The sequence below is a fragment of the Athene cunicularia genome (genome assembly GCF_003259725.1).
Source record: "Athene cunicularia isolate RWA chromosome 1 unlocalized genomic scaffold, athCun1 chr1_part1, whole genome shotgun sequence".
Lineage (NCBI taxonomy): Eukaryota > Metazoa > Chordata > Aves > Strigiformes > Strigidae > Athene > Athene cunicularia.
In genome coordinates, this window is record NW_020799091.1 from 67,493,595 (window position 1) to 67,521,327 (window position 27,733).

The 27,733-nt window shown below is 40.1% G+C and overlaps 1 protein-coding gene across 1 annotated transcript in view; it reads right to left on the reverse strand.

Moving 5' to 3' along the window:
• Positions 1-20,476: 20,476 nt before the first annotated feature.
• SLC9A4 (solute carrier family 9 member A4) overlaps positions 20,477-27,733 on the reverse strand; it is a 36,328-nt gene continuing 29,071 nt past the window's right edge. The window contains exons 10-12 of the mRNA XM_026858080.1: positions 26,048-26,179; positions 25,233-25,320; positions 20,477-22,766 (exon numbers count right to left, since the gene is read on the reverse strand). Of these exons, the coding sequence (XP_026713881.1) occupies positions 22,465-22,766; positions 25,233-25,320; positions 26,048-26,179 (522 nt within the window). The 3' untranslated portion in view covers positions 20,477-22,464. The remainder of the gene's footprint in view (positions 22,767-25,232; positions 25,321-26,047; positions 26,180-27,733) is intronic.

Consider the following 27,733-nt stretch of genomic DNA (forward strand, 5'->3'; position numbering starts at 1 on the left):
GCCCCCCGCCGCCCCCGGGCCCGGGTGCGAGCCCGGCTGCAGCGGCGTGCGGGGCTCCCGCGCACCGGTTGCTGCCCCGGGACGCGCCGAGACGAACGGGCCCGCCAAGGCAGAGGCGCGGCCGGGGTGGGCTCCGCGGGTGCCAGTCCCTCGGAAGGGCACCGGGCGCAGCCGAGCCGTACCGCTGCACCTGTCCGTCCCGGCAAACCAGCTCCGAGCGCTAACACGCTCGGAACGGGCGGGCACACGCCCCTGTGTACAGACACAGCCCTACACAGGTCGGCTCTACGTACAGCTGAGAGGATTTTGGGTATGAATTTAGTAGCTGACTTTTAGATACATGTAGAGACGACCTGTGCAGGGATGTGTATGTATATACATGTATTCCAACAGGTATACACGTATGCCTGAACACATACACGCATGTGGATGTGCCTAAGTGTGTGTTTGAGGAAAGTGATTTTTGCATACGTATGCGTATATATGTACGTGTAGGAGTATATATGCGTGTTGCCATTGACAAGTACAGGAAAGGTGCTTCTACCAAGTACGTGAAAGACAACATTCCGTTCCCACTAATTAAGGCTTAAATTCTGTTCATTCAGAGATTTAAATGAACGTGCTCTGTATACATAGATGAAGATACGTTCATATATATATATGTATGTATATACATGTCATATGTATATTACATATTGTACAATATATGATAAATAGTATATAAAGTACATTCTATAGTTATAAAAATATATAGTATATGAATATATATTATCTATATGTTGACCCCTATCAAACACGTGATAGGCACAATCCGGTTCCTGCTCATGACATTCTGCTAATTCAGAGTTAAAAGATCACACTGTATAAACATATACGAGCGTTTATACATATATTATCATATATATGTATATAAATATACAACTGATAATATATTTACGTGTGTGTGTGTGTGTGTGTGTGTGTGTTTTGATGATATTGAACATCTGATTGAACATGGCAAAATCCTCTTCCTGAAGGCACTGGGGTTTGGTTCTGTCAGACACTGCTGAGCACTGGCTTTCTGTATTTCCTGAAAGAATGGAATCTCATCCACAATTTACTCATGACTTCACCGCTTATGAGTAAGATAGTATTCCAAAGCTCAAACTCATAAAATCTTTATGGTGCACTGTTCTGCGTGCCTCTGTAGCAAAGCATGACTTTCCTGACTTCAAATAAAACTAAAGCAGGTAGTAAGAGCTCTCCTTTTTTTTCCCCAAATATAAAAAAAATAACCAGTGGCTACCATTTCTGTAAGGAGTTATAGCTCAGAATCAGTTAGCTGAGTATCTGTAGATGTCATTTACCCCCAGATCCTGAAAACAGGGCACAAAGCCTGTGGTTTTAATGACAATTTTTTAAAAATGACACTAATAAAAGTTTTTTCTTTATTTTATCTGCAAGTCACTCAGGAAAAAGTATTTGAATATCAAACTAGTGTATGCACTGTTGAATCCCCTAGCTGCATGTGATGTCTTTACAGGTCATTTTATTTATTATACTGGATTCTCTAAAATAAGAGAAACAGATAAATATTGCCAATTCTGAGGACATTTCCTTTATATGGAAAAAAATACAAAAAGTAAATGCTCTGTCATTCCTGAATCACTTGGTCCCTTTCAAAAGGCTGACCATCCATCAGAAGAGAAGTTTAACCCCTGGATGAAGGAGACAGCATTCTCTCTCACATGCAAATCAGACTGTAAATCATAAATTCAGTCTAAAATCATAAGATCTGTAATTGTACTTGCATATTGCCTTTTATGACCTTTCCTGCAGCTGAAGGAAGCCTTTCTGAAAAATACACTTATGAAAGTGTCAGTACCTGCTCTCTTAGGAGCAGTGCCACAGATCGTCTCTGTCTGCAGAATATTGCACTGGACTGAGAAATATCTTCAATAATGTCAATGAAAAAGCATTGGCAAGAGCAAGCTGGCCAAGGTTATTGGAGGTATGGTTATTTATATACTGTCCCATCGACCCTTTTCTCTAATATCACCTCATAATCCCCCTCTATGCTGGGATTCATATCCCCATTCAATAATCACAGCAGAAATATGCTGTAAAGCAGGGAACCAGACCCCAAAAATGTAGCCCTGCAGGCACTGGGAAATGATGAACAACTGGATTTTCAGTTTGCCGTAAGAGGTGAAGGAAGACTTTTGGTGGGAAAATGTTGAGGCATGAAAAGTTGGAGGAAGGTCCCTTCTCATGGAAAATGTTCATCATTGCCGCCCTTTTCATTGCAGGCAGTGAGGGATGACAGAGCTCGGTTGCTGCAGACTGGCAGAGACAGACAGATGCTTTGGCACCAAGGTCATGCCTTTACAATCACAAAGTCTCTTCCAGACACAGATATATGGAATCTTTCTTTGGGCATCATCCACATATTTGCCGTAATTATCCTTTTACTTTCCTTCTTTCTAAAAATAATAGGGCACATGCAACAGAAATCCTTTTAGCTCTGACACTGCTGTGGGTCTGGGTACTAGACTAATTTTTTCCTCTTTTTAAAATAATATCATGAAAATGAGAAGTTAATTGGTAACTGGGAAGGGGGAAAAAAATGAGGGAAATGTCATTAATCCTAAGGCTGGTGACTTACATGCCAGTAATAAAAAAAGAAATAATATATAGACACAGACCCAAAAAACTGGGAGAGCGAAGAAAACTGGAGTTGAGATTAATTACTCAAGTTGATAATGCCTATTGCGACACCAAAATAGTTTTATGGATGGATTGTGTAGATGAGAATATCCAACATCTGGATAGGAATTGCCTCTACAAGATAGTGTGATACAGCAGGGAAGTGGCCCATATTTGTCTTTGGATCTTGTTGAAGTAGATGCAGTGCAGGTCAGTACCGTATAAGGTGTTGAAGGTCTTGTGGAGTTTCTCTCAGTATTTACAGTATATGCGGCTTTTCATTGCCATCAGTCCTGTGCAGCAGGTCCCACAGATGCTGAAGGGTTTCACCACCGGTGGAAAGGCTTTAAATCCAGGCAGAGATTTGCCTGAGAGTGCAGAGTGGGGTGTGATATTCCCATTTTCTCTGCTTCACCCAGGCTGCATGAGACAGCAGCAACAGCTTCACTCCACTCCACCACCCCTCGCACTGCACCCAGCCCTGCTGGTATCTGCACAATAAGCAGCTCCTCTGGACGGCATGGCTGGGGACATCGCCATAGGGAGAAAAATATTTCCAAGTCTCAAAGCTGCCCACAGTAGAGGGAGGGGGCTCCCCTCAGCCAGGGAGAGTGACAGAGGAGACGTGAAGGTGTGTCCCTGGCGCCGCGGTGTCTCGTCATGGCTCTGCCCCTGACAGCTCAATGCATCTGCTCTCACTTCAGAACAATTTTCTGTCGGGTCACTCCGCACCATTTCAATGATAGCACAAACAGAAAGCACGTACACTGCACTTGCCTTATTGTACTGATCCATAGAGGACCTTCCCGCAATGCCCCCACCAATGCCTCACTGCCCGCGCTGTGCCGCGCCATCTGCACCCGGGTGTACTTTCATCTCTTTAATTCTGCTCACAGGCATTGTCTGTTTTACCAGATACAGTGCTAACAGCATTTCACGTGACAAAGTGCATGCTATTTTATACATCAAGATGGTAACTCACATAATTCAGTTTGTTTACCTTTTAATCCATTTACTGATTACTACTGGAAATTACTACCAGAACAAGGAACCGCTCAGGCTATCCACAGCATGCTGTTTGGGAAAGAGGCATTGACAGTCACACCACACAGGTTTGCAATAGCTCAGGTAGTTCATACAGGTGTTATGACAGTTTAGTTTTACTTTTGCTATAGCAGGCATTGGGACTTCTTCATTGTAGATACAGCTTTGAGTTACAGGGTTGTACATCATCCGTTATTATTAATCCAACTTTATCTATACAGTAGGAAAAGATCTAGCTTTACTGCTATTATCAAAACTCTGCTTTCATGAAAAAAAAGTGCTGATTTGAAAAATGAGGATTCTCACTGTATCATAAATTTAGCTACATTTTCAGGGAATCCCTAAAAATCATGAGGTCATATTTTCATACTTAATTTTGTGACCTCTCTTTAATATCAAGGCAGCATTTTTGGACAATGTTACTGTGACTATTTCAATAATCGGATCTCCTACAACACATATCTCCTATATGTGTTGTCCAGTAAATATGATAAAAATATCAGAAAGGTTGAGGGAAAAATAATAAATTCATTAATAAATATTTGTCCCCAATTTTCATTGCTGTTTTACTTTGACAGACATTTCCAGCAGATTAAAAAAAAATATATTATTTTCTACTGCTGATATTTTATGTTGATGGAAATCAACTCTGTGCAGCAGAGCTTTTAGGTTGCATAGTACTTAAATTTTCCCTGACACAGTCTAGATAGCAGTATTGTAAAATCTGTGTTCCTGGTTCAGAAGAAAAGCATAAATTTCACCCTTCTTCCTAGCCACTTCTCTAAAACAGACATGAACCATCTTGCTGAAAAACATCAGTGCATTACTAAAATAAAGTTGTTAAAAATTCTAGTATTTCCATTAGAACAAGGAAGGAAGTTTTGGGGTTACCTCAGGTAAAAAGGTGGTTCTTGACATCTGCAGATACATGGGATGCACAGTAACAGAGGGAAAACCTGTGCCTGCAGTACATGCAGCAGGGATGTTCAAAGAGTTAAGGGAGAACAGGCACCAAAGGGTGACATAGATCTTTTTTAGTAATTCAGAAATAGCTTCAGTGGAGATTTAAGGATTATAAAATACAAACGTGCTTGGCTGAGAGTTGTTTTGTTTGGGAGGGGAGCTGGTCGCTCAACTCCATGCATTATGTTAATAAATATTTCTCAAAATCTCTCTTCCAGTAGGGGTTAGACCCTTTTTATGAAGGCTATAGCATCAGGGCCTTGACCATGTAATTCTGTCTCTAAATCCATTAATTAGTGAAAGAATATCTCAGCTGTCGAGTGATTTATTATATTAAATCAATAGTCCATTGAGGATGTGTTTTTCCACAGACTTTTCCAGGGCTGCTTAGCAACCGTCCCCATAAACCAGGTCCATTATAGCTTCTTCCTCATATGGGCACTTTAATGGCAGCAATTTAGTTATGCAGGTCTGAACTTTGGTAAGCCATTTTAAGGCCCTTACGATGTTAACTGTTGTGTCTGCACAACTCTGGTTTTAAATTGGAAAGAGTTGAGAAAGGGCACAGGTATTGGCAGCCACCTAATTTTCCAGAACCCAAGGAGTGGCAGGAGCAGCAGACTACATGACTACAGGCACAGAGCACCAAGGGAGGAGCATAGCTGTTTTTTTAATCTTCGAAATCAGCCCCGTGAATGAAGCAGCAGCGAAGCTGAGCATGAGTTGGCCAGTGCTGAATTTAGAGTGATGCATTCTGCTTCTTTGGGGTCCCCTGAGGGTGCACGCAGGAGCTGCTGCCCCGCAGCACCAGTCACAGTTATTCCAACATGAAGCCCTGAAGGAGCAATGTGCTGCTGCTTCTGCTGTTTATGGGCAACCACCTCAGAGAGACAGAGCTAATATGGGTACCAGAGTAATTGCACCTGTGTGAACACTCTCCCAAAGACTTTTCCTGAGGCCTTCCCCAGCCAGCTGGTGTGTACACAGGCACTTCTGCTCACCATGAGTAAGCATCTCTAGCAGGTTCAGTCAGAAGGCTCTGGGAGAGCATTTTGTGCCTCATACCAACTAACAGAAAGGTTTTTGCAGCCCTGCGGGTCATCAGCATTAAATATTATCCCAAAGAACAAAAAAGGGACCCATCGTCAGCTACTGCAGGAGTGAGTGATGGTTACAGGTTAAGTGACATTTCTAGCTCTAGAGGGACACTTGTAGACCAGGAAGGCTAATAACCCATGAAGTTAATTTTTGCCATTACTTGAAAGTAAAGTGCACTTCTTCTGCTCATAAGACAGGCAAAATCAAGATGAGCTGCCCGGAGGGGGATTGTGCTGTTTTACCTTTCTTTCATTACTTGTGTCCAGGTGATCTGGGTATCACTGGTAAATGACATTGTTGAGCACATTTGCTGAAAACCCAGAACTTGAGATAACAGACTGGTCTCCATCTCTTAAGGTTTAGAACAATCTAATTGTTTAATAGCTAAGCAACATGTTTAATGTTTAAACTGTAAATTCCCTCTTTAGCTTATTCTGCACCAGGACACTTGGTCGTTGAATGATTTCTGAGGCTGTGTCCCCACTCTGGCTGTCAAAAGTAGCCACTGTTCTTAAGCCTAGCACCTGTCACTGCCATGAATACAGAAATACTAATTTAAATGTTTAACTTTGGGGGGAAAAAAAGTTAATGACTGAAAGAATGCCTCCAGTTTCAGCCTTACGGTGGCATCATAACCGACAATGAGAATTTTCCTTTGAAAGCAGAGTTTGATAGGTTTATAAACTTGTTTTTGAATGCCTTCCCATAAGTTCAAGTGTTGGAGTTGGTGACTGAAGTGATTCCTTTAGTGCTACAGCCTATATTTACAACTCTGGCAATGTTTAAAGCAAAGAGAGTAGCATCTATTTGCAAAGGGCAAGGTAAGGGCTATAGTCCTATAGTCCTGGGAGGCCTTCTGCTAAGCTAACTTTTCCTACTGGCTTTTTGTCAGTAGATTAATGGCCCAAGTATGTTGAACAAATGTTGCTTTCAAAACCGCTGAGGTCTTGGGCTTTTTCTTTTCCTGAAGTATATTTAATTTAAAAATAAATGTTACAATGTTTTTCGAGCAGCTCTGAAGCAAGAAAAAATATGTCCAGGCTGTGCTCTGTCTTGACTCAAATCAACAGCCACCTTATTCTCAGACTGTCCTACCATGACCTGTTCCTCTGGCCCAGGAGCTTTCTTCTCTGTGCTTGCACTCAGCTCATAAGCACAGCCTAACGTCTGCTTCCCCCTTCACCAACATGAGACGGTTTGTATGGGCATAGCAGGTTAGATTCAGGCCCTTGATAAGTGCTTTCTTAAAAGGACTCAGATCTTCAGGAGCAGTCTAGAAATGGTTACTGGGGTTCCTTACAAGAACATCATCCTGTAGTCAGTGATGCAGGTCAGTTTATAACCAGTTGCTGGAATTGCTATCTGTATGTGGGTAGTACAGGGAGCTGCTCACCCCATGGCCCCTTTCTCACCTGCCCCTTTGTTTCTGACACCCTCTTGTCTCTCCCCTTTACACCAAGAACCCACCTGCAAAATGTGAACACACTCACCCTGTGCTTGCTCAGTCAGAGCTGACCTGCACTAGTCATCGCTGAGCCAAGAGTAACTGTCCTTTCACAATGGCAAAATCCCCTACCTTAGATCCTTCACAATCCTCAAAGCTGACTCTCTGTCCTGGGTATGTATATGTATTCCAAAGAAGCCAGGGAAGTGTTCCTGGCAGCTGAAGCAGCCCCAATACAAAGAAGGTGTTTTGCAGTTCGAGCTGCACTAAAAAGTAGTTTGCGAATTGCTGCAGCGGTCAGCCAAAGAACTAACTGCCTGTATATTGATACTGTCTATACAGGAGTTAAATAATGAGCATATGTTAGTTAGGAAAAGAAGAAACCTAGAGTAGGTGATATTTTCTACAAACTTTCTGTTATGGTACAGAAATACACATTTCAGGAGTTGATGAACTCTTACTTTTTGGTGGTTTGAGTTTATGTTTTGATTATCTCTCCCCAGTTTTCCTTATTTCTTATTTCTCTTTATCCAGCCTACTCATTAATTACTCATTGCTTGCATCTCTTATGTCACCTTATTTTCACTACAGAAAGTTAATAAGTCCTTGCAGAATCTTTAACTGCTGATCTCAGCTGCTTGGCTTTATGACCAGTAGACAGCTGGTGGGAACATAGCTCTTCCACCTGACTTGGTGGAAGTCTAGCTTTAAATTTTACAAAGAATATTATATATGGCTTATTTTCATGTAAACTAGTCTGGTTCATTGTTATTCCAAAGTCATGTGTAAAAATAAACCTTCCTCACCTCTTCACATAATCCTGTCATTGGGAAAGTGAGCACAGAACAATCAGGTAAGAAATTAATGAAAATCATTCACTCATTCAAGAAGAACTATCATGGGAAAGTCCACCCTCCCCAGTGCTGCATAAAGTGTGTTTGGGAGAAGACAGACAGTGAGGCTATGGGAGTTAAAAGAAAGCCTTTGGTTTGAAGTTCCCTGTAGGCACCATAAACATAGAATCAAAGGGACTGTGACTGTTAAACTCTGCCTCATCACTCCAGAGATAAAGGGTATGGTGTTCCGCTGTATACAAAACCCTCCCTAACCCACAGCCTGTTTTTTAGTACTTCCTAAGTGGCATAGCATCAGTACATGGGGTTAACAGAGTCTCAGACTAAAATATTCAATGTTGCAGTGGTTAGAATGAGCAGCAGTCAAGCATCAAAATCCTTTGTTTTATAGAAAGAGCTTTCAGTTGATCTCGGAGATGATATGGTTGAATCCCATGCCTCATTTAACCTTCCAAAAGAGCATAAAGAAAAATGTACAATATTTTCATTATCAGAGTTTTCCAAATAAAAAATGAAGAGTAATAGGATGAATTACTAATATTATAAAACTTTTCAAGGCATTTTAATGGCATTTTAAGTTGGAAAGATGGATACAGAAGCTTTCAGGAATTGAAAATGTGGACAATTCTTTGGAAAGCTTCCAGACGAGTGAAAACTTCTGTTAACAAACTCATGGTTGCTGGCTGCTATAGAAACAAATGGGACATGTTGGCATCATGAGGAAGATGGTAAATTTTCTTTGTCTCAGTGAAATGACTTCAGTTAACTTCAACAGCATTTGATAAACTTTTGAAATGCAAGATATATGTAACTTGTACCACTGGAAAAATCTGATGAAGCTTTTCAGTGGTCACAATCCCTTGGTAATCAGTATCACTTTGACTCCCATACACTCTGTATCTGTTTATATTCTGGGTTTGATTATATTGCAATACTAATATTTCAGTAGAGAACAAATTTACTGCTTCTGCATGGTCTAATACCCAGCCTCTTCTCCTTTATATATATATATATATATATATATATATTTAATATCTGTATATATACATTTACACACACACATATATATGTGTACAATTTTATTTATATTTTATATATCCTTCATGTAATTAGCTCTGATCAACAGCCCTACATTTTAAATTATTTCTCCCTTTCTTCATGAATGCAGATATTGCAACTGGAATCTGCTCCTGTATTTTTAAATCACTTCAGCTAGGCATAGATACTTAAATGTTAAGAGTTTCCAACTTAATCCCAAGCATTTACAAGTTATATATAAAAAAAAAAAAAAAGCAGCAGTAGGATTTGATCCCACAATTACATATGGGGGATCAAAATGTGAGCATACCTTTTAATCAGAGAAAGGGCCGCACAAGGCAAAAAACACACAAACAATAAAATCTCAAGAAAACTATTTTAATAAGCATAGCATAGGAAAGTGTGGAGGAAGGGTAAAGTGTCTTTCGATGTCTACAACAAACAAATCTACTCACAGAAGCTATGTCAGGATAGTTTATTGAGAAGATTATATCCATTTCCTTGTATTTTAACCAGCCTCTGATTGCTTTCTTGTGCAACAGTCTTTCCTGGAACATTACATCATGGAAAAAAAAAAAAGGCGGTGCAATTATGTTCATAGTCATTAACTACTGGTATTTTTTTTAACTCCTCCTGAGTAACTCTCCATCTATACCTCCTGAGGAAGTGATGTACTGCCAAAAATGAGAATTAGCAAAATTTATAACAGAATTGGCAAAAAGTGTTATCATCTCTTGATACACAGTGATAAGTAAATGCCCTTCTCCATTTGCAGGTACCTTGGAAAATGACAGGAAAATAATAATGCCAGTTCTGCGGAAAAGAGCAGAGGCTACATATCTGTCCCATGCAATCAACTTCTGCTTGTCTTGTGGTGAAGTAAGTTTGTCACATAAGCAGTTATGTTCTCATCTCAGCTAGACCAGCATGTTGGTGCCAGTCCTGTAATGGTAGCAAAAACCATCCCACAGTGTTTGAAATAAACCAGAGCAGCTAGTTATCTGAAAAACCTCAGAGGGGAAAGAGGAATCTGTCTGACCTGTGTCTTCTGTTGTAGAAGTCAAATGCCTTAAAACTTGAAGATGCATGAAATCCATCAGTGAAGGACTAAAATTTTTGATCCTACATGTAGTCCAGCCCTAGCAGTGGGATTCAGACTAGCTCAGGACAATACACATGTGGTCAGATGTGTTTCTAGGGCAAAATAGATGGGGTTCTTAGATGAACATGGGCACAGGGCTCATGATACAGATGTTGATACAGCTGTTCTGGAAATTGCTTTTTTAGAGCTAATGCAAGTATCCAGGAACAGAACTACAATAAAAAGTATCAGTATGCTTCTAACAACTGCTCACAACTTCAACCCCACCATTACAAAAAATGTGTACAGATGATGCTTATAGAAAGACCAAAATCTATTAAAATGTCTTCAACTCTTCAGTAAAAGGTATTCAGTATTTTATTGCCAGGGTGGCTCACCTGTCCTTCAGCAATGGCATCTATGTCCCACCTTGTCACCCTGGGCTCTATTTAGGGGTCCCTGGGCTCTACTGAGAGCTCCTGGCAAGGAGCAGGCACTTCAAAGGGGTCTCTTTGTTGCTTCCCAGTACAGGCTCATCAGTCACTGACTTTAGATGCTGTATCTTACAACTGAGCATGAAAGGACCCCCAGGTTGATAGGCTGAAGCCAGATGTAGTGGATTCCAACCCCTCATTTTTCCTGCTTCTGCCATTAAAAGCACAGGCCAAGCTAAGCAAGGTGCCTCCCCCCTCATTGTCCACTGCATGTACCTCTTTTCATTATTTTTTCTTACAGTACTGGGTTGGAATATGAGTTTTGGCCATTGCTAAGATGCTTGTAGCTGTGTGCATTGTCCAGGTATTCCCCAAGTGACTGCTCACAGGAGGGGAAAGGAGCCATTGATGAGGGGTTGGACAAGATGACCTCCAGAGGTCCCTTCCCAACCATTCTGTGATGAAAATGGATTTTACCTATCAACTTTGCAGTAGTTGCTACTCCGGAAGCTTTTGACAAAGCCTTCTGTGCTGGGATTGAGCCTTAGATGTGTCCCACCTGCAGCATGCTAAAACAGGATGAGCAGAGAGATGCAAATTGCCAAAATCACAATGGTCAAAAGAATGGCAGGTTCAGATGCAGTTTTTGGAAACAGGCATAATTGTTAGGGTTCAGAGCTGGCGCTGAGCAGAGAAGTTGGCTTCTAACTCAGGAGGTCACTAAAACTCTGGGTTTGGACTGTCCAGTTTACCCTAAGAAATCATGCCCAAATGCTTCTGTGTGAGGCCAAAACCAGAAAATATGTAAGTCTCCTCACTGTAAAAAATCAAGCAGTTGACCCAACCAGCAATTACTGCAGGATCCAGATAATCTCCACATACACAGAGGAGGAGAATTTTGGGGCTGTTTGAAAGAGAAAATCCTGCCTTGTTGAACTCAGTTGCAAAAAAATCCAAATCCAAATATGATTTCACCCTATATTATACTCTTGCCAGTGTGGAGATTTTTGGTTATAGATAAGGATCAGCCAGGGTTTATTGCAAAGTTTATTTTGTAGTAAGTCTGTAGCAGCAATTAAAGTTCCAAAACAGTTTTCACATACTAGTAATTTAAAGAAAAGTACATCTCTGAAGATGTAATTTTCCATTTTTAATCTCGATCCAAAGATATTCTTTAACTTTGAGCAAATTCCTGTCAAACAGTTATAATTGTATGAAAAAAGATACTTTTCCAGATGTAAAAAAAAAAAAAAAAAAAAAACTGACTTTTTCCTTTCTCTTCTATAAGATAAGCCAAAAGAGTTGACCTCTGAAGACTGGTACATAAATAACCACCCAGGAACTTGTTCATAAATGAACTGTAAGATTAAACTGGAAAAGAACTAAATTATAAAGCCTTAATGCTGGGTAATAAGAATGCACAACAGAAAAATTACAATACAATATTTTGATTCCTTTTGAGTCACAACCTGAGGTAGCAAAACTAATACATGTGGAACTGGGGCTCAGCTTTAGCACAGATGTTCGAGCATGAATGAATTCAGCCTTCAGTGATAAAATTGTAGTTATACACAACATAAAAAATTTTCATTTTAGGATTATGTCAAACAACCTAAACAAAATAATTGTCCTATCAGAAGGTAAACTTGGCAGAAAATAATTATTCTTTATATTGAATGGTTCTATGTGCTACTCTTACATAGAATTAATTTACTTAATGTATAAACTCTCCCAGGAATAAAGCCTTTTCTTGGGTTATCTTTAGAAGAGTGAGTGAGTAACTGGAGTCCTTTAACATGTAGAGGTCTTTCTAGGATGCTAGATATAATGAGGCAAAGAAATCTTTGATCCAACCTACCACTGTACTGCGCATCCTGACCTCTCTCTACAAAACTGTGTCAGACTCATGCAGAATGAAAAAAAAAAAAAAAAAAAAAAAGACATAATTTCCCAGAAGTCAATGAAGATCTTTACCAGAATCATTAATTATATATGGAAGATACATCAATACTTCCTCCATGCCTGACAGTGTGACATTCTCAAATAGGTAGCTACAATATTTGGGTTTATTGTGAAATTTGTATAAGATATCATAACATTTACGGCATCCATAACACATGCAAATCAGGATTGATTTTATTACTTTATATTTTGTATATCTTGATGTTCTTTGACTGGCAGAGCAAGTACACCTCTAATATCTAGCTGAAATAATGCACCGATCTATTATTTCATTTTCTGATTTTATCTATATCAAAAAAAGATATTGCTTTTCATACTTTTTATTAAAAACAGAATTAACTTGTTTTTTCCCTCCTTACACTTGCAGAAATGATTCTCTACAAAACCTGAATGAGGATACCATAAAGGATACTAGTAAAGTGTCATTACCAATATCCATTGTCGCTTGTGAGAAGGACGTTTTAGGATCAGAGGGACACCAGTGGTTCTGGAAACTATACTAAAAATAAAATTTTTCAGGCTCTGGTGGAGACATTAACAAATTAAAATACCTGAACTGGGAAAATTCTTATCTTGTCATTGAACTCTCATTCAGTAACAACGGACATCGAAGAGAAAAAATACTAAACTATATTGATGTGGCGCCCAGAAGAGTCAAACAGTGTGGGTACCAATTGTTTACTGGACAGCTTGGAAACAAAATATCTTTGACAGTATGAAGCCCTGACCCTCATTTATGCTTCTGTTTAATACTGAGTAGTCCTTAGCAAAGGCATAAGTAAAAAAAAAAAAAGGACATAATACACCATTTTCCAAAACTACCCAGCTCTTAATGGAAGTTTTCTTATGATTTTAATGACTTTAATCATACAGGATCAATCCTTAAATGCTTGGCTTTATTGAGACTACACCCAAACTTGAAGTTAAGCATTAAGGTCCAGATCCTTGTGGGTATTTACGTGTTTAATTATTTTCCTGGATCAGAACTAGCCCATAAAGACGTTCCAAATTCTTGGTCATAAAGGCATGACAGTTCCTAGATACTTGTCTCTGCCCCAGGCAGCCCGCCAACTGAAAAGCTTCTTTGCCTCAAAACTTCAAGAACACCGTGTGTCAGGCTGGCAGAGGGAACTGGTCACTAAATTCAGATCACGTAATATATACAGGCATGATGTTTTCTTTTGGTGATATAAACTCCTGGAATGCAGTATAGTCCTTCAGAAAACCACATCTCCCCTAGCTGTGTTATGTCTTCTGTCTTCATGCCAATAGTTTTTGATTCCACACTAAAAAAAGGAACAAATTGTCTAAAAATATTTTTCAAAAGGCAACCATCCTGATAAGGATTCTGACTTCAGTGGGTGTTGGGAAACAGTCTTTTTCATATCCAACCTGAAAGCCTCTCCCTTTTAGCACAGTTTACTTCTGGTACTGTTTAATCCTAGGAGAGGATTTGAAAGTGTCACCTTTCCTTTTTGGCTCCTTAAATACATTGCTTAATTCCATCAACAGAGGTCACTGCAGCTCTTTTCCTCTTTGGTGAAAGCATGCTTTTTCCAGCAGATAAAGCAGACTTAACGCTCTCGGCTAGCAGAGTTATAGTTAGGGACTGGTACAGGAAAATTTATACATAGTGGGAGGCTGGGACTAAAAAAAAAATAAAATATATCTTTTGAGTTTTGGAACTTAACCTCATTCATGCAAACTTGTTTATAGTGATGTTTGGGGCTTTGTCACTGCATCTATCTTTCTTTTCATTACCTAGGAACAAGCCCTGCAAATCTGGTCTTGGCATCAGCTGTTATATCTGCTCTGCAACTCTTGGTAAATCCGTATCGGGCATTTTTGCATTAGGGAAAAATAAGAAAAAGGCTAAGACCTGATTAACAAATTTGTCAGCAGTCATCACTCTCATTTGAATCCATGTTTGCATACTTATGAAAATGATGGGGAAAGATTTGGGGATATTTATCATTAAGAGGACTTCAAGCCAAAGGGTCCATTTGAGCCAGCAGTAATGTGAGCCTTGCAATTTTCCATTGCTAAATCCATTATAGCAGACTGAGCCAAATACACCTGCAGACAGAGTTCTTTAGAAATAAACAGAATATAGTAGGTGTACACAGTGAGGCACTGTTAAGAACTATATATATATATATAACCTCTTTGTGTGCACATGCAGAAATTGCTTAGTTTGTTTTGGAGGAAAAGAAGATTAATCTCAAAGCTAAAGCAGTCATAATGCTTAGCTTTGAAAAGATGCTATTCACTCATAGGTGCCAAAATCGCTTGAAGAATCAGGACAGTGGAATTCCACTTCAGACTCCGTAAACTGCATTTAGATGTTCATCATGGTGGTGTCTACATGTGGGTTAGGTGTCTGAGCTCCCACTGGAGTCAGTGGAGGCTGAACTGTTCATCAGATCGCTGCAAGGTAACCATCCACATGTGTTCAGCTGATTTATGCCCTAAGTGCCATTGGCTGCTTTGTGCAGATCCCCTACAACTCCAGCCCCAGGGGTGCAGTCCAGCTGCTGTAAAGGTGCCCCAAGGGGCCTCCCTGGCCTCTGACTGCTGATGCAGGAAGCAAAGGGTCCTGTGGCTCCCATGCCAAATCTGGCAACTCATATGTCTTGAGGCACCTGCATATGACTTAGCCCCGAGTGCCTTTAGCCCTAAAAGATCTGTTCTAGGTCTACACCTGAGCTAAACATCCACAGCCTCCCTTCCTCATCAGACCAAAATAAAGAATTAGAAGCAACTTCCAAGAGTTTCTGTTCCACATTCCAAGGAAAAAGCATACTTGCCATAGTATATTCACTTCTTACAAGCCCCTTCAATGTTACCAAGTTTTCGTAACTATGCAAAACATGCAGAAGTTATGTATATTTTTGAAAGGAACAACAGTGAATGTACTAAAGTAAGTGAAGAATTACATCTTTTTTACATTACACATTTTATACATATACCTTAAATATGGCAAAATTTTATGATGTCTTTTAGGACACTGAGTATTTGTAAACAGCAGGTTCTGATGCCTGGCTTGAAGCAGTGCACAAAGCATGTTATTTCTGTGTGGATTGTTCCTTTTTTGTGGTGAGATCTCAATGAACAGTTTCAGACTGTTCATTTGTTCCTTTCCATTGGTTTCAGTCATCTGAAAGCCTAAGGGAAGTAAAGGTAGACTTGGGGTCAAGGGACCAGGGTCTCATGTTCTGTTCCTGGCACTGTTCCTGTGTTATGTGTACACACGGCTCATTTGCTTTGTGCAAGTTTCTCCACCTTTCACATGGGATTTTAACACTGGCATAATTCTCAGGATGCCCTGCCTCTGTCTGTGCCTTGTGTTCACACAGCAACTGGAAGACAGTGTGCACCTGCATGTATTATCAATATTCATCATCATTGTAATATTGAAGATGAATATATTTGGGGAGCTGACTTCCATTTATATATTGTTTTCTCACCCAGTGCAAGCTTCTGTGATGGGAAATTAAATGAAGGCATGGATAAAGCTAGCTAGAGTGCTATAGGTTTTATTCCTTAAAAAAATAAGAGCGATTTTATTTTGACATTTGTGCATAACTCACTGTTTTCACCCCTTATCACTGCTGATAATGCAGTAGAGCAAGGAGCAAACGGTTTTAGGTCCAGTACCAACTAACGAGTCTAAATTAATACCTGACATACATGCCAGCAAAAAAATGTGGTTTAAATTCAAGATTCTTTTAGGATAATTTTGTATTTATCAGAATAAGTTACTGGTGGGAAAGTGATGAGCAGATGTCCAATGATCCAACCTGTGTTTGTATGTGTAATAGTGATGTTGCAGATGACTAATACCTGTTCCCCTAGCTTACTGTGGCTATTCTTGACAGATACTTCTTTTTTCCTAGACTGCTCCCACAAGGACAGTAGAAAAGAGTCAGGGGTGATGCTCAGTTTGGTGTCTACTCCTGACCAGCTCTTCACTATGGATGTGGCTTCAATTTACCTTGCCAAAGAAAGAAAACACTGAAAATAAGAGCTTGGCATTTTTTCCTTCAGTTCATGTCTCATTCCTTATGACTGAAAGGTAGTAGAAACTTGATTTTTTCCAGGAGAAAGGATGAACTAGAAATAAACAAGAACCGATATTAGCTTTTGAAATTTCACACCCATGAAACGAAAGCAGGAAAGAAAAAGGAGTTTCACTTGTGATTAACATTGAGACAGATTCTCAAAAGGAAATATATTAGGTAACTGAGCTCAATAGATTTCCTGTCCTCTCAACTGGTTCAGATTATTATTCATGTTACCTTACACTTCTAATTTTAAGGTTCTTAAGTACAGTGAGCTTGGCAAAGCAATAAACGTAATTGTCCTACCTAAAAAGCAAACAAAATATAAAGATAAGGTAATCTGTTTTTCCACTCTTAATGTTTGTGTTTTATCCACATATGTAAATAGAAAATTAGAAAAAGTACCTATGAAGAAAGAAATCTTGGAAATATTTGTTATATTTTCCACAGTTTCCCACAGGCTTTTAAATAGTGTTTTCCATTCATACATAACAATAAAACATGAATTTTCAGGGTTAAATGGCTGCAGAAAAAACCTTAAAGTGTCAGTTCTCAAAACCAACATACCAGCAAGAAAATAAGATTATTTCACAATTATTTTCACCTGCTGTTACATAAAAGTCGAATCTTTCATCCACAGCAATTTGATTTTGCCTGCAGATAACACTGGCCCTCTTTCTCTGACTACTTTACTCGTAAAAATGGATTAAGCTATCCTTCTTGTGCTGAAGATGGTCACGGTTACTTCTTTACCAGTGTCTCCAGCCAGAAACCCTGGCCTACTTTTCTGAATCTCATATAACCTTCTGTAATTGCTCTACACACATCTGAACTAACTTTTGACTTTTAAGTTGGCCTACTTTCTTGGCCCACACACAGAGCAGTAAATCAGTCCATCTAGAGCTCCTGCTGAAACATTTGCTGTTTTCCATCTGTTAGAGCTTCTTCTCTCTGGCTTTGATGGACACATGCCTGCTCCACTCGAGTTTTGAGCCATGTTAAAAGGTGAATTATCCCCCTGCTTCTGCACTCCTTCACCAGAGTCCTCCCTTAGTGTGACACACAAACTGCTTTTAAGTCCTCCCTGTCCCGCTCGCTGGCATTACCATGAAGCCAGCATGTTGTTCCCCCAGGTGCCATACAGACAGCAGTGGCAGCCCTGACTATGCAGTTGCAGACACTCCCAGTGGGCACCATTCCTCCTGGAAGGGGGACCGTGGCAATGCCTTCTGCCAGTACACTCTGGTAGCTGGTATTTCTGGAGGTCACAGCTTGAGCACTGCCTGTGCTAGCTGCTATCATGTCCCCATTGCCAGTGCTCCCCTCGCTGCTGTGTCCTTGATGGTAAGCTCTCTGAGAAAGAGATTCTCCTTTTACTACACATTCCTACTTGCCTGGGATATTAGTTGAAGAGTAACAGCTAGAGTAAGAACAGGATCTAACACTTAATCACACCATGCAATAAACATGAAAGTATTGCTGGTTGCTCACAATGTACTATTGACCTTGATAACTCCCTCCCTTTTTCCTGCAATATTCTGTTTGACCATAGTTGCTTTTACTATTAAAATATTTTCTCATTATGACTGTTCTCATTATTTTTTTATTTATCTCACTGGTTAGCAAGTTGTGTTCCAGTGTGTGCTGGTTTTGGCTGGGGTAGAGTTAATTTTCTTCATAGTAGCTCATATGGGGCTATGTTTTGGATTTGTGCTGAAAACGGTGTTGATTGATAACACAGGTATGTTTTCGTTATTGCTGAGCAGTGTTTACACACAGTCGAGGCCTTTTCTGCTTGTCACACCACCCCACCAGCGAGGAGGCTGGGGGTACACAAGAAGTTGGGAGGGGACACAGCTGGGACAGTTGACCCCAGCTGACCAGAGGGATATGCCATACCATGTGATGTTGTGCTCAGCAATAAAAGCTGGGAGAAGAAGAAGGAAGGAGGGGACATTCAGAGTGGTGGTGTTTGTTTTCCCAAGTCACTGTTACGCATGATGGAGCCCTGCTTCCCTGGAGATGGCTGAGCACCTCCCTGTCAATGGGAAACAGTGAATGAATTCCTTGTTTTGTTTTGCTTGCACACATGGCTTTTGCTTTATCTATTAAATTGTCTATCTAAAATACAAGTTCTCTCACTTTTATTGTTCTGATTCTCTCCGCCATCCCACAGGAGAAGGGGTGAATGAGCAGCTGCATGGTGCTTAGTTGCCGGTTGGGGTTAAACCATGACGAGGTGTATCTCCTATTTTCTCCACTGTCAAAAGTACAGGCTATTCATTATTATTCCTTCCTGACACTCACCTGTCCTGCATTATCCTCCTGCCCCAAGGAAATAGTCTTAATTCTCTGAGTTCCTATTTCCTTTCTGGATTTTGAATAATAATTCTTCGTCTTCTGGTCATGAGTTTCCTGTCCCAGTTCACCTTAAATCAGAGTACAATTTAAAATTAAATAATTATCAGCACAAGTTTCCTGGATGTGATCTAGGTTAAAGAGTTCAAGAATGCCCACACACAGTGGATTTAAATTCATGTCCTAAACCACTTCAGTTTTCTTTATGGACCAGGCCTGAGAGCCTATAGACACAGAGTAAGTTACTCATTAAAAACTGATGTAGTTATTGCTATTTAAAACATAAGCAATGTGCTTCTTTAAGAACTCATTTGTCTACAAATATGAAATACCCATAAAACAAATAAACAGTGCAAGTTTATGTATTAGAACATATTTTATACAGGCATCTGCAGCATTGTTTCTTGGCTAATGGCCAGCAAAACCATTAACAGCAACTAATGGCACAGAAGAAAATTTTCTTCCAGTCCTATTTTCTAATTGCTAGGAAAGAAAACTAAAAATAGACTAGACTCTTCAAGTTTGGGGTCCAGACTGCAAAAGCTGGGAGAGGTCTATTAACTTCTACATGCTCTATGGCTTTACACTGTCTGAAGATGTGGCTCACTGATTTCATCAGAGAAAGGATTAGGAATGAAGCAAAACAGGGAGATTCAACTCCAGCTGTGCACTAGTTTTACTTGCATTTTAGAAAGACTTAATTATTTTTCTCTAGTGCTAAGATAAATAGTCAATAGAAATTGAAAGCTTTGCCCTTTACTTAAAATGGGTAATTATATAAATGCTCTGTGACTTTTATGTTTAATAAAGAATTTGGGAATTAATTTTAAGCATGCCTTTCAAAAATACCCTGACCAAATTGCAGACTCCTCTTTTTCATGATGTACATCTAGTCCCTTTCCATGCCACTCCAGGCATCCTACTAACCCTCCTCATCTCATACAGTTTGTATCTGTCCAGTTCCCCCAGATAACCTACTGATAAATCTTCTTAAAGGGGAAATGCTGAATTTGCAGCTCACAGTAATTCCTCTTTTTAATCTCTCTCCTGAGCCTCCCTTTGAAGATGAGACGCTACCCCTTCTTCACCCTCCTCTCAGATTTCCGCTTTCTCTTAATTGCTGTCCCCAAGGATGGACTGCAGTCTACATCACCCACTAGCCAGTTTTGGAGATCCCAGCCCCTGCTGACTTTGTGATGCAGAAGCAAGACCCACACCTTCGTCACCCCCCACCCCCCACCCCCATGCACCTATGTCAGCTCTGTGGCCTGATTTTGCCCTCAATTAAAGTTCATGTGACAACTGGGTGGCTCACAATGCAATTTAAGACCTGATTTTGTATGATAATTCTTTTTCTTAAAATAATGTTTCATTGATATTTATGATACGTCAGTATAACTTGGTATAGGATTGAGATCTGGCACAAGGCTCTTGTTTAAAAACTACATGGAGAACTTCCTCTTTTGGTGGAGCTGGGTTTATTTGTTGATTTTCAGGTACAGAATTGTATTTATTTGCTTATTCAGTGTTGCTACAAAAGCCAAATCCTACCCTCTTTTAATAACATGCTGCTGCTTTCATAAAAGGGAGTTGTATAATTTCTCTGGCACAATGAGGAAACACAAACAGAACTAAAGTTTCACAAAGCTTTGTACAATTTCAGTACAGACAATTCATTATAACCTATTAAACATAAATGCCGCAAACATGAGAAAAGGGGAAAAAAGGCTTTTATTTTTTATCTCTGATAGCGCTTTTGAAATTAATTAGTTTAGATGCTACCTGTCCTGAATCATAAATCCATTGTAAGAAATGCAAAGTCATAACTTACACTTAAAAGTTTTTTTCTGGACCAGGGCATATAAGCACTTAATATTAATATTAAAAAGTGAAACATAAAGGTTGCACTGCTATCTAATTCTTGCCTCTCTGAGTCTTGCAGTAGCATTTACGGATCTTGAGTTGGGCATCTAAGCAAGCTCTGAGTGGAGGAGAGAGGGAAACTTGAAGAAAACATGACTGAACTTGGAGTATTTCTCAGCTGTAAATTTTAGTTTAGTGCAGCTGTAAGGGTGGGTTTATGAACTTTTGGACACAAATCATCCCTTTGGATAAAATCAGCTCACCTACAGTTTCAAGAGAATGGCAATGCTGCTTCCATTTTGCAGAAAGAAGTTCGATCAGAGGAACTAGGTGTCTGGGATTTTAGACTTTATCCAAAATTACTCGACCATAGAGCTTCTCACTTCTCCTACCACTAGGGAGACCCACCGCTGAGACTGGAGCATGGGCACACAGAGTGAGTTGGAAGGGAGCTCTGTAGGAAGGTTGGGAGATCATGGGCTCCAGTGCATGTCCTCCAGGCTATTTCTGCTTTTTTTAGCAAATGCTTCTCTCTACAACATATAGGCACACACCCTATAAAAAGCTGGGAGCAAAACACAGGGCCTCTCTTTCCTGCTAGCCAGCAAGCTACAGAGTTAGGCTCCCTTTACCTTTTATCACAGTTTCTCGTTTCCTGTCTACAGTGCTGGTCCAGCTTTAGTATGAAGAGTGGTCGGCCGATTTGGGCACCCTCTGGCAAGGTAGGAGTGGGGAATGGAGTTTAGATGCTCTACAATGAAGCCTCCCACTTGCTGAACCACAAGAATATTGTGTGCATTCTTACTATCCCACATTTGCAAATAAAAGGCGTCCTGACAGCACCCCTGCCTGAAGAGTCTTCTACATTTGTATGTACTAGAATGCCTCCTTTATTCATCCAAAACAACTGCAGGTAGGTGAAAGGTTCCTATGTGTTGAAACTGGCTGAAGTAGCAGGAGTCATGGACCATCACAGCAACTGATTTTAGGCACTTTTGCAGAGCCAAAATGTGAGATGCCAAGAGATTTCCAAGTGCTGAAAACATCCACTAAAAATCCTTTTGATTTAAGTATTTGTTTAGGCATCTTCAGTGATATTCAGGTGCCCTAAAAAGGCCTTTCTGTTTTTTAACTCTTTCCAGGAATATCTCAGCTACTCTGAGGTCAAAAAGTTTAGGCAAGTTGAAGTTACCGATCTGGGCACTCATGTGCCAAGCATGTCCTTTGGTGTTTTTCTTCTGGATGCAGGGCACAGTACAGAACAGAAGAAAGCAGTATCAGTCACCCATAGCACTGCACGTGCCCAACCACTGTTGTTTAAATCCATGTCTAAACCTCTACAAAGACTGTGTTGCCCTCTTTTCTGCAGTATTCTGTTGGAAAGAAAGCTTGATATAAACATATAAGAATTTAAGTCTTCGCTGATGCACTAAGTACCTTGATACAGCGCTTGAAAGTGATACAAGTGCACTGGTCCCAGAAGGAAAATTGTGGTTTGATTCATATAAGAGCTTTGTTATTTTCTCTGGAGCAGCATATAAAGGGCCCTAGAGATGCAAACATTGCTCTTCTGTGCTTCTCATATGGCTAATGGCCTGGCTGGTGCCATCATTTCTGTCTCTTCTTCTGACTCATACCTCTCTAATTCTCCAACAGTGAATCGAGACTTTGGCATTAGAGCTAGACTGCTTGCTCTGATGAAACGATGCTGGCTGACTGAATTTCCTCTTCGACCTGAAAGATTGGATGGGCACGCTCGTTTATCCAAATGTGCCATTGGAATCAGCTCTTCCTGGCGATGCTTTGTTTCAAGTGGCCGTAGCCGGGGCTGAGGTCTCAACATTACAGGGTACGCAGCATCAGAGCCACTACTGTGGTAATCTGAAGGAAAACAGACAAAAAAACCCCCATATTTTGAACAAGAGAGACAAGCACCATAGTATTGACAGGGACAGATAAAGGGTATTAAATACAATACAGCATTATGGTTTTAAACCCTGGAACTGAAACATTTTAAAGAATTGATATAGAATAAGACAGCAGTCAAGAAATAAGATTAACCCTAATTTTATATCTTCATTCCAAAGCTATTGCTTAAAAGATTTTATTGATTTTATTGACCCTGAAACCCCAGCAAATAAGCACATTCAACTATCTTTTAGTGCCTCACAGAGTTGCTTAATGTCTTCACCAGGCAAGAGTGCTCCTTTATGTAGCTTTCAATTTTCTGCAAATTTCACAAGTGTACCTAGTACCATGGTTGAAACACATTGTGAAACCCACAGCAGAAGACAGGAATTGACCAAGGAGAAAACACTAGTGCCACTGAAAATCAAGTTTAATAGTCACCTGGGATTAACAACTGGGAGGAAAACAGTTTCACCTGAAACCAGGAGTTTGACTCTAGGGTGCTTTGATTACATTGGGCGTGTCAGACCTGCTCCTACCAGCTTGCTTTGCCACAAATACACAATAAAAATTTGCCTGCAATAGGACAATAGCTGCCTCTCTCATTCAGTTGAGTTGACAGAATATACCTTTCACTTTTCTTAAAGACAGTTGTAGTCTGACGATGCACTAGCAAATTAATTAGTTTAAGAAACAGCTCATAACAAGCTAGAAGGTTTTGGGAGATAAACATAAAGGTCTATGAATAATAAAATTAGTTAAAGTAAACGTATTAGGTATAGTCAGTCAAATTTATCAAGTTATTGCAGCTTAGTAACTATTAAATTAATTATGCTAATATTTATTTCACAGTTGGCACAAAGTAAGAGCACATGTACCAGCACTTAACACCACCAAACAGGGGCACAAATGTCTTTAACAACAGAATCTGCTTCTGCTAGGCCATGTGGGCACACCACACCATTAGCAATAAAATAGGATAGGTATTTTCAGATTTGAAGGGCTTCTACTTAGCCCTTTGGGGGCATCACTGCTACAAAGTATGAATGATATAATCTGTCAAAGAAATCATGCATTTTTATGAGTGGCAGAAAGAGCTGATAGATGGTTTAAGGATCTATTTGTGGCCATTTCTGATCTCTTAGTTACTTTCTGCATATGTTAGATGTAAGAGCTGAACCAAGCTTTGTGGAGGATGCTTGCTGCAGGAAGGCTTTCAGGCATAGTCAGAAAAGGTGGTATTTATCTCTGTAAATGAGTATGTGGATATATGAGGTTGTCATTCTAATTTCCTACATAATGAGTTTTTCTCTTCTTGCTTCCCAAGTGAAATTAATCTCATCCTAACCCAGTTTATGAGAGGTGTTTAGGGTGGCTTCCTTCTGCTTCAGACATTTAAAGTGGTGTGGCTATGCCTAAGACCTAAAATGGGGCTAGAAGCCAAACCAAGAAATCTAGTTATTTGGATAGATTGGGCTCAAATTCAGGCCTATCTATTAGTAAAAAGATGTATCTGCATTCACCATTTCAAGATTTAGTCCTCTCCCCACTGAAATAATGTGCCTGTCTGCTATAGCAGGACTTGGTCTCCTGAAAGTGTCTGAAATGCTTTTTAGGTCTGAGGCTGCTGTGTAGAACAGTTTGACTCTTTTAGAAAGACACATATGCCCCACCATGATGTCCTGCCAAACTGAATAAAAAAGAATCAGCTGTATAGAAAAAAAAAATCACCTTAAGTAACTCAATTTTTCCCCTTTGAATAGATCCTACGGGTTTCTGTTCTGCTGCCATCATTGAGGTACTCAGCCTCAAGGGGACGGTTTGCCTACATTGATCTCTTTTGCTTTCATCTCTTTCAAATTAAAGCAGAGAGGAAAGGAAGAACATAACTTTGCACCCGCAGGAAACAAACTTTGTTGTCCAAGATTTTGATACAAAGATTAAAAATATGGTTTCAATTGCTATAGTTAATTTTGCCAGAAATTAAAATTAATTTCTCTAAGGAACCCATATGCATTTCAGGTTCACATAAATAAACTCAAAAAGGAGTCAGGAAGATTACAGATGGAAACAATGAAAACATTGAAGTGTCCTAAATTCCATGTTTTGTCTGACACTAGGCAGTTCAGTGTTGCTAACTTCTGTCTCCTTACTCAGAGTGTAAGTGAAGGTGGGTCTGCATTTGTTCAAGAGGGAAAGAGAGGAAACTAGGCATTGCTGGAATGACATAGAAACTGCTGCAGTAATGACCATATTAAAAAAAAAAAAACCAAACAAACAACAAAACAGATAAAAATGAAAGGAGAGAAGAGTGTAGCTCATTTAAAGAGGCCAGGGACTTCCACGGGAGTAATCATTTAGTACTGTTAAATCCACTGAGCAACTAGCCAAGTTTCTTTTGCTGCTGGAGCAGGACAGAGAGTAAAGCACTTCTATTACCTGTGAAAGTAACACGTCTGGCCTTCTGTCTAGTGTGCTGGCTGGGGCCCTGAGGCAAAGAGAGGTAGCGTACTTCCGCGGTTCTAGCCTGTGTATGAGACAGAAATATATTCAGTGCCTATGACTGCCTCTGCAATTTACACTTCTTCGGTGGGACAGTAAAGAGGGATGTTTGTATGCCTTTTCTGTTGTGCCTCTGTACCTTTACAGCCAAATTTAGAGAGGTGTGAATAAGATCGGTGCTTGGCTTGAATTAGGTTGAACTCAACATCAGCTCCAGTGAAAATAGCTGATATAATAGCCCTAGGGTTTTTTTTTACAGTCAGCAAAGAGAAATATGTTCTTCTAAGATTCATCTTTCCTATTCCAGGTGACAACTTTAAATAAAATTAATATACCCAGCAAGAACTTATCATCCCATCTGTAAATGTCTATGCTGTCCAATGCCTACATTTGATCAGACAAATTTTATTCTTACTGATCGAGAGCCCAAACTGTCAGTGCAAGGTATCATGATAGGGCTTTGCATCAAGCCTTTTGTGATTCTACTGTTTTGCACGTGCCAAAACAATGCAAGTTACCTTATTTTACTACTTACACCCATAGCAGTTGATTTCTGACCAATGTAGGTAGGACATAAAAATGTTGTCCACATGCTAAGTGGAGCTCTTTCCTCTTAGGTGTTGCATGGGGACGCTGGTGAAAGTATCCATTTTAATTATTGCAAAAAGCATATAAAAATGGGAGTCTCCTTCCTTATTTACAGAGAAGCGGAGGCGTTTTTTTACATGAATAGTATTTTACATAACAGGTACCGGTCTACCCCAAGGTAAGCTGTTTCCCTTCCTGCAACTCTGCCGCAGGCTGTGCTGCCGACGGATGAGGATTTCTTGGGCTTGTTTCTCATTTGTGTTGGTGGGCAGGTTGTGTCGGCTGTATGCTGGTGCCTGAAACAGAAAATGCACCTAGGTGATTTTCTCTGTGCTTGCAATGTTAATAACCTTGTGTGGTCTGGTCTATCATGGCACCAAGGGGACACCTGCCCTGGCTCAGCCACCAACTCACCACAGATCTCTTGGTATCACGTGGGAAAATGCAGCTTTGCACTAACCTCACTGCTACAGACCAAGATGGGAGGAAGCACGAACACAGCTTAAGTCTCAGACCTCAAGGGCTACATTTTGATGGCATTTTTGATAGACTCTTACCTGCTCACAGTGCAGCGTAAAAATATATCTACCTACGCAAAGTTGTTAACATATCTGGGCTTGTCCTCCCTTTGTTATCCCTCTTCTCATCACATAATTGGGAGCTACATATCTGAGTCAGGTCCCAAGAGAGACATATCTGGTTAACCCACCCCTGAGCCTTGGTACTAATATTACCAGTCCAGAAGCAAGCTGCAGATGTACCCGGGAGCAAAAGATTATGTTCAGAAGAGTGTATCTCTAGAATGAGATACACAGCTGAGTTTCCTTTCCATACTTGGACAAACTACACCTTAGTATTACCCTAAAACTGAGCATCTTTTCATACAAGCATTTTAATTTATCACACACATCTAGTGAAATGAGGAAAATAATTATCTGCCTTAAAGAGAAAAAATCTTTTAAGTTTATAAATCCTCTTAAAAAGTAGAATCTGATCTCAGTCTCACTTGCAAGGTTCCTTGTAAAGCTGGTTTGGTAAGCCAAAGCATTACCAGGCCATCAGAGTTGGAGATGAGGTGTTAGAAGTGGAATTATTTTACTTCCAATCTTTCATTTCCAAAAGCACACAGTTCTGAATACCGCATAGGAAGTGACTGGCTCAAACAGTCATTACTGTAATTGATTTTGAAGAGAGAGAGTTCATTTCATAATCCAGGAGGCAGCCACATATGCAAATTGTTGCTAGTAAGATAAGAAATTAATATCATAAGGATAATTGGCCATGGCAAATCAAACAGTATTAGGAATGAATATCATATTAATAATGACACATTTAAACGAGCGGGGCCTAGCATTTTCTAGTCAGTGTGTGTTACACAAGTTAGCCCCATTTGGCTGTGTAATTTCAAGGTTACTGTAATACATCCTCTACCATTCACTGCTGGAGGAGAACACTCGGCTGTATATTCTGGGCTCAAGATTGAATTAAGTAGATGTCATACAACGGGCTGCAACAGGATCAGTACAGATTTCTTCAAAACAAATCCCTGTTGAGGTTATTATCACCCCATTTTACGGGAAAAGAAAGCAAGAAAAAAAAAACCAAAAAAACCAACAAAAAACCCCAAACCCAAACGTGTAAAGTGAAGCTCCAGAGGAGGTGGATTTTTTTTTTTTTCCCTTCCTCCTCCTGTGGCAAGGGTAAAACTCTTGCTCCTCCACAGTCCATGACTCTCTGCTGACTTTGGGCTACGCAGTGTTTACCGCCGCTGATCCGCCCACCTCCACGGGCGGGTTTCACTGCTGCTGGCGACCTGCCATCCCGCCGGCTCCCACGCAGCCCCGCAGCCC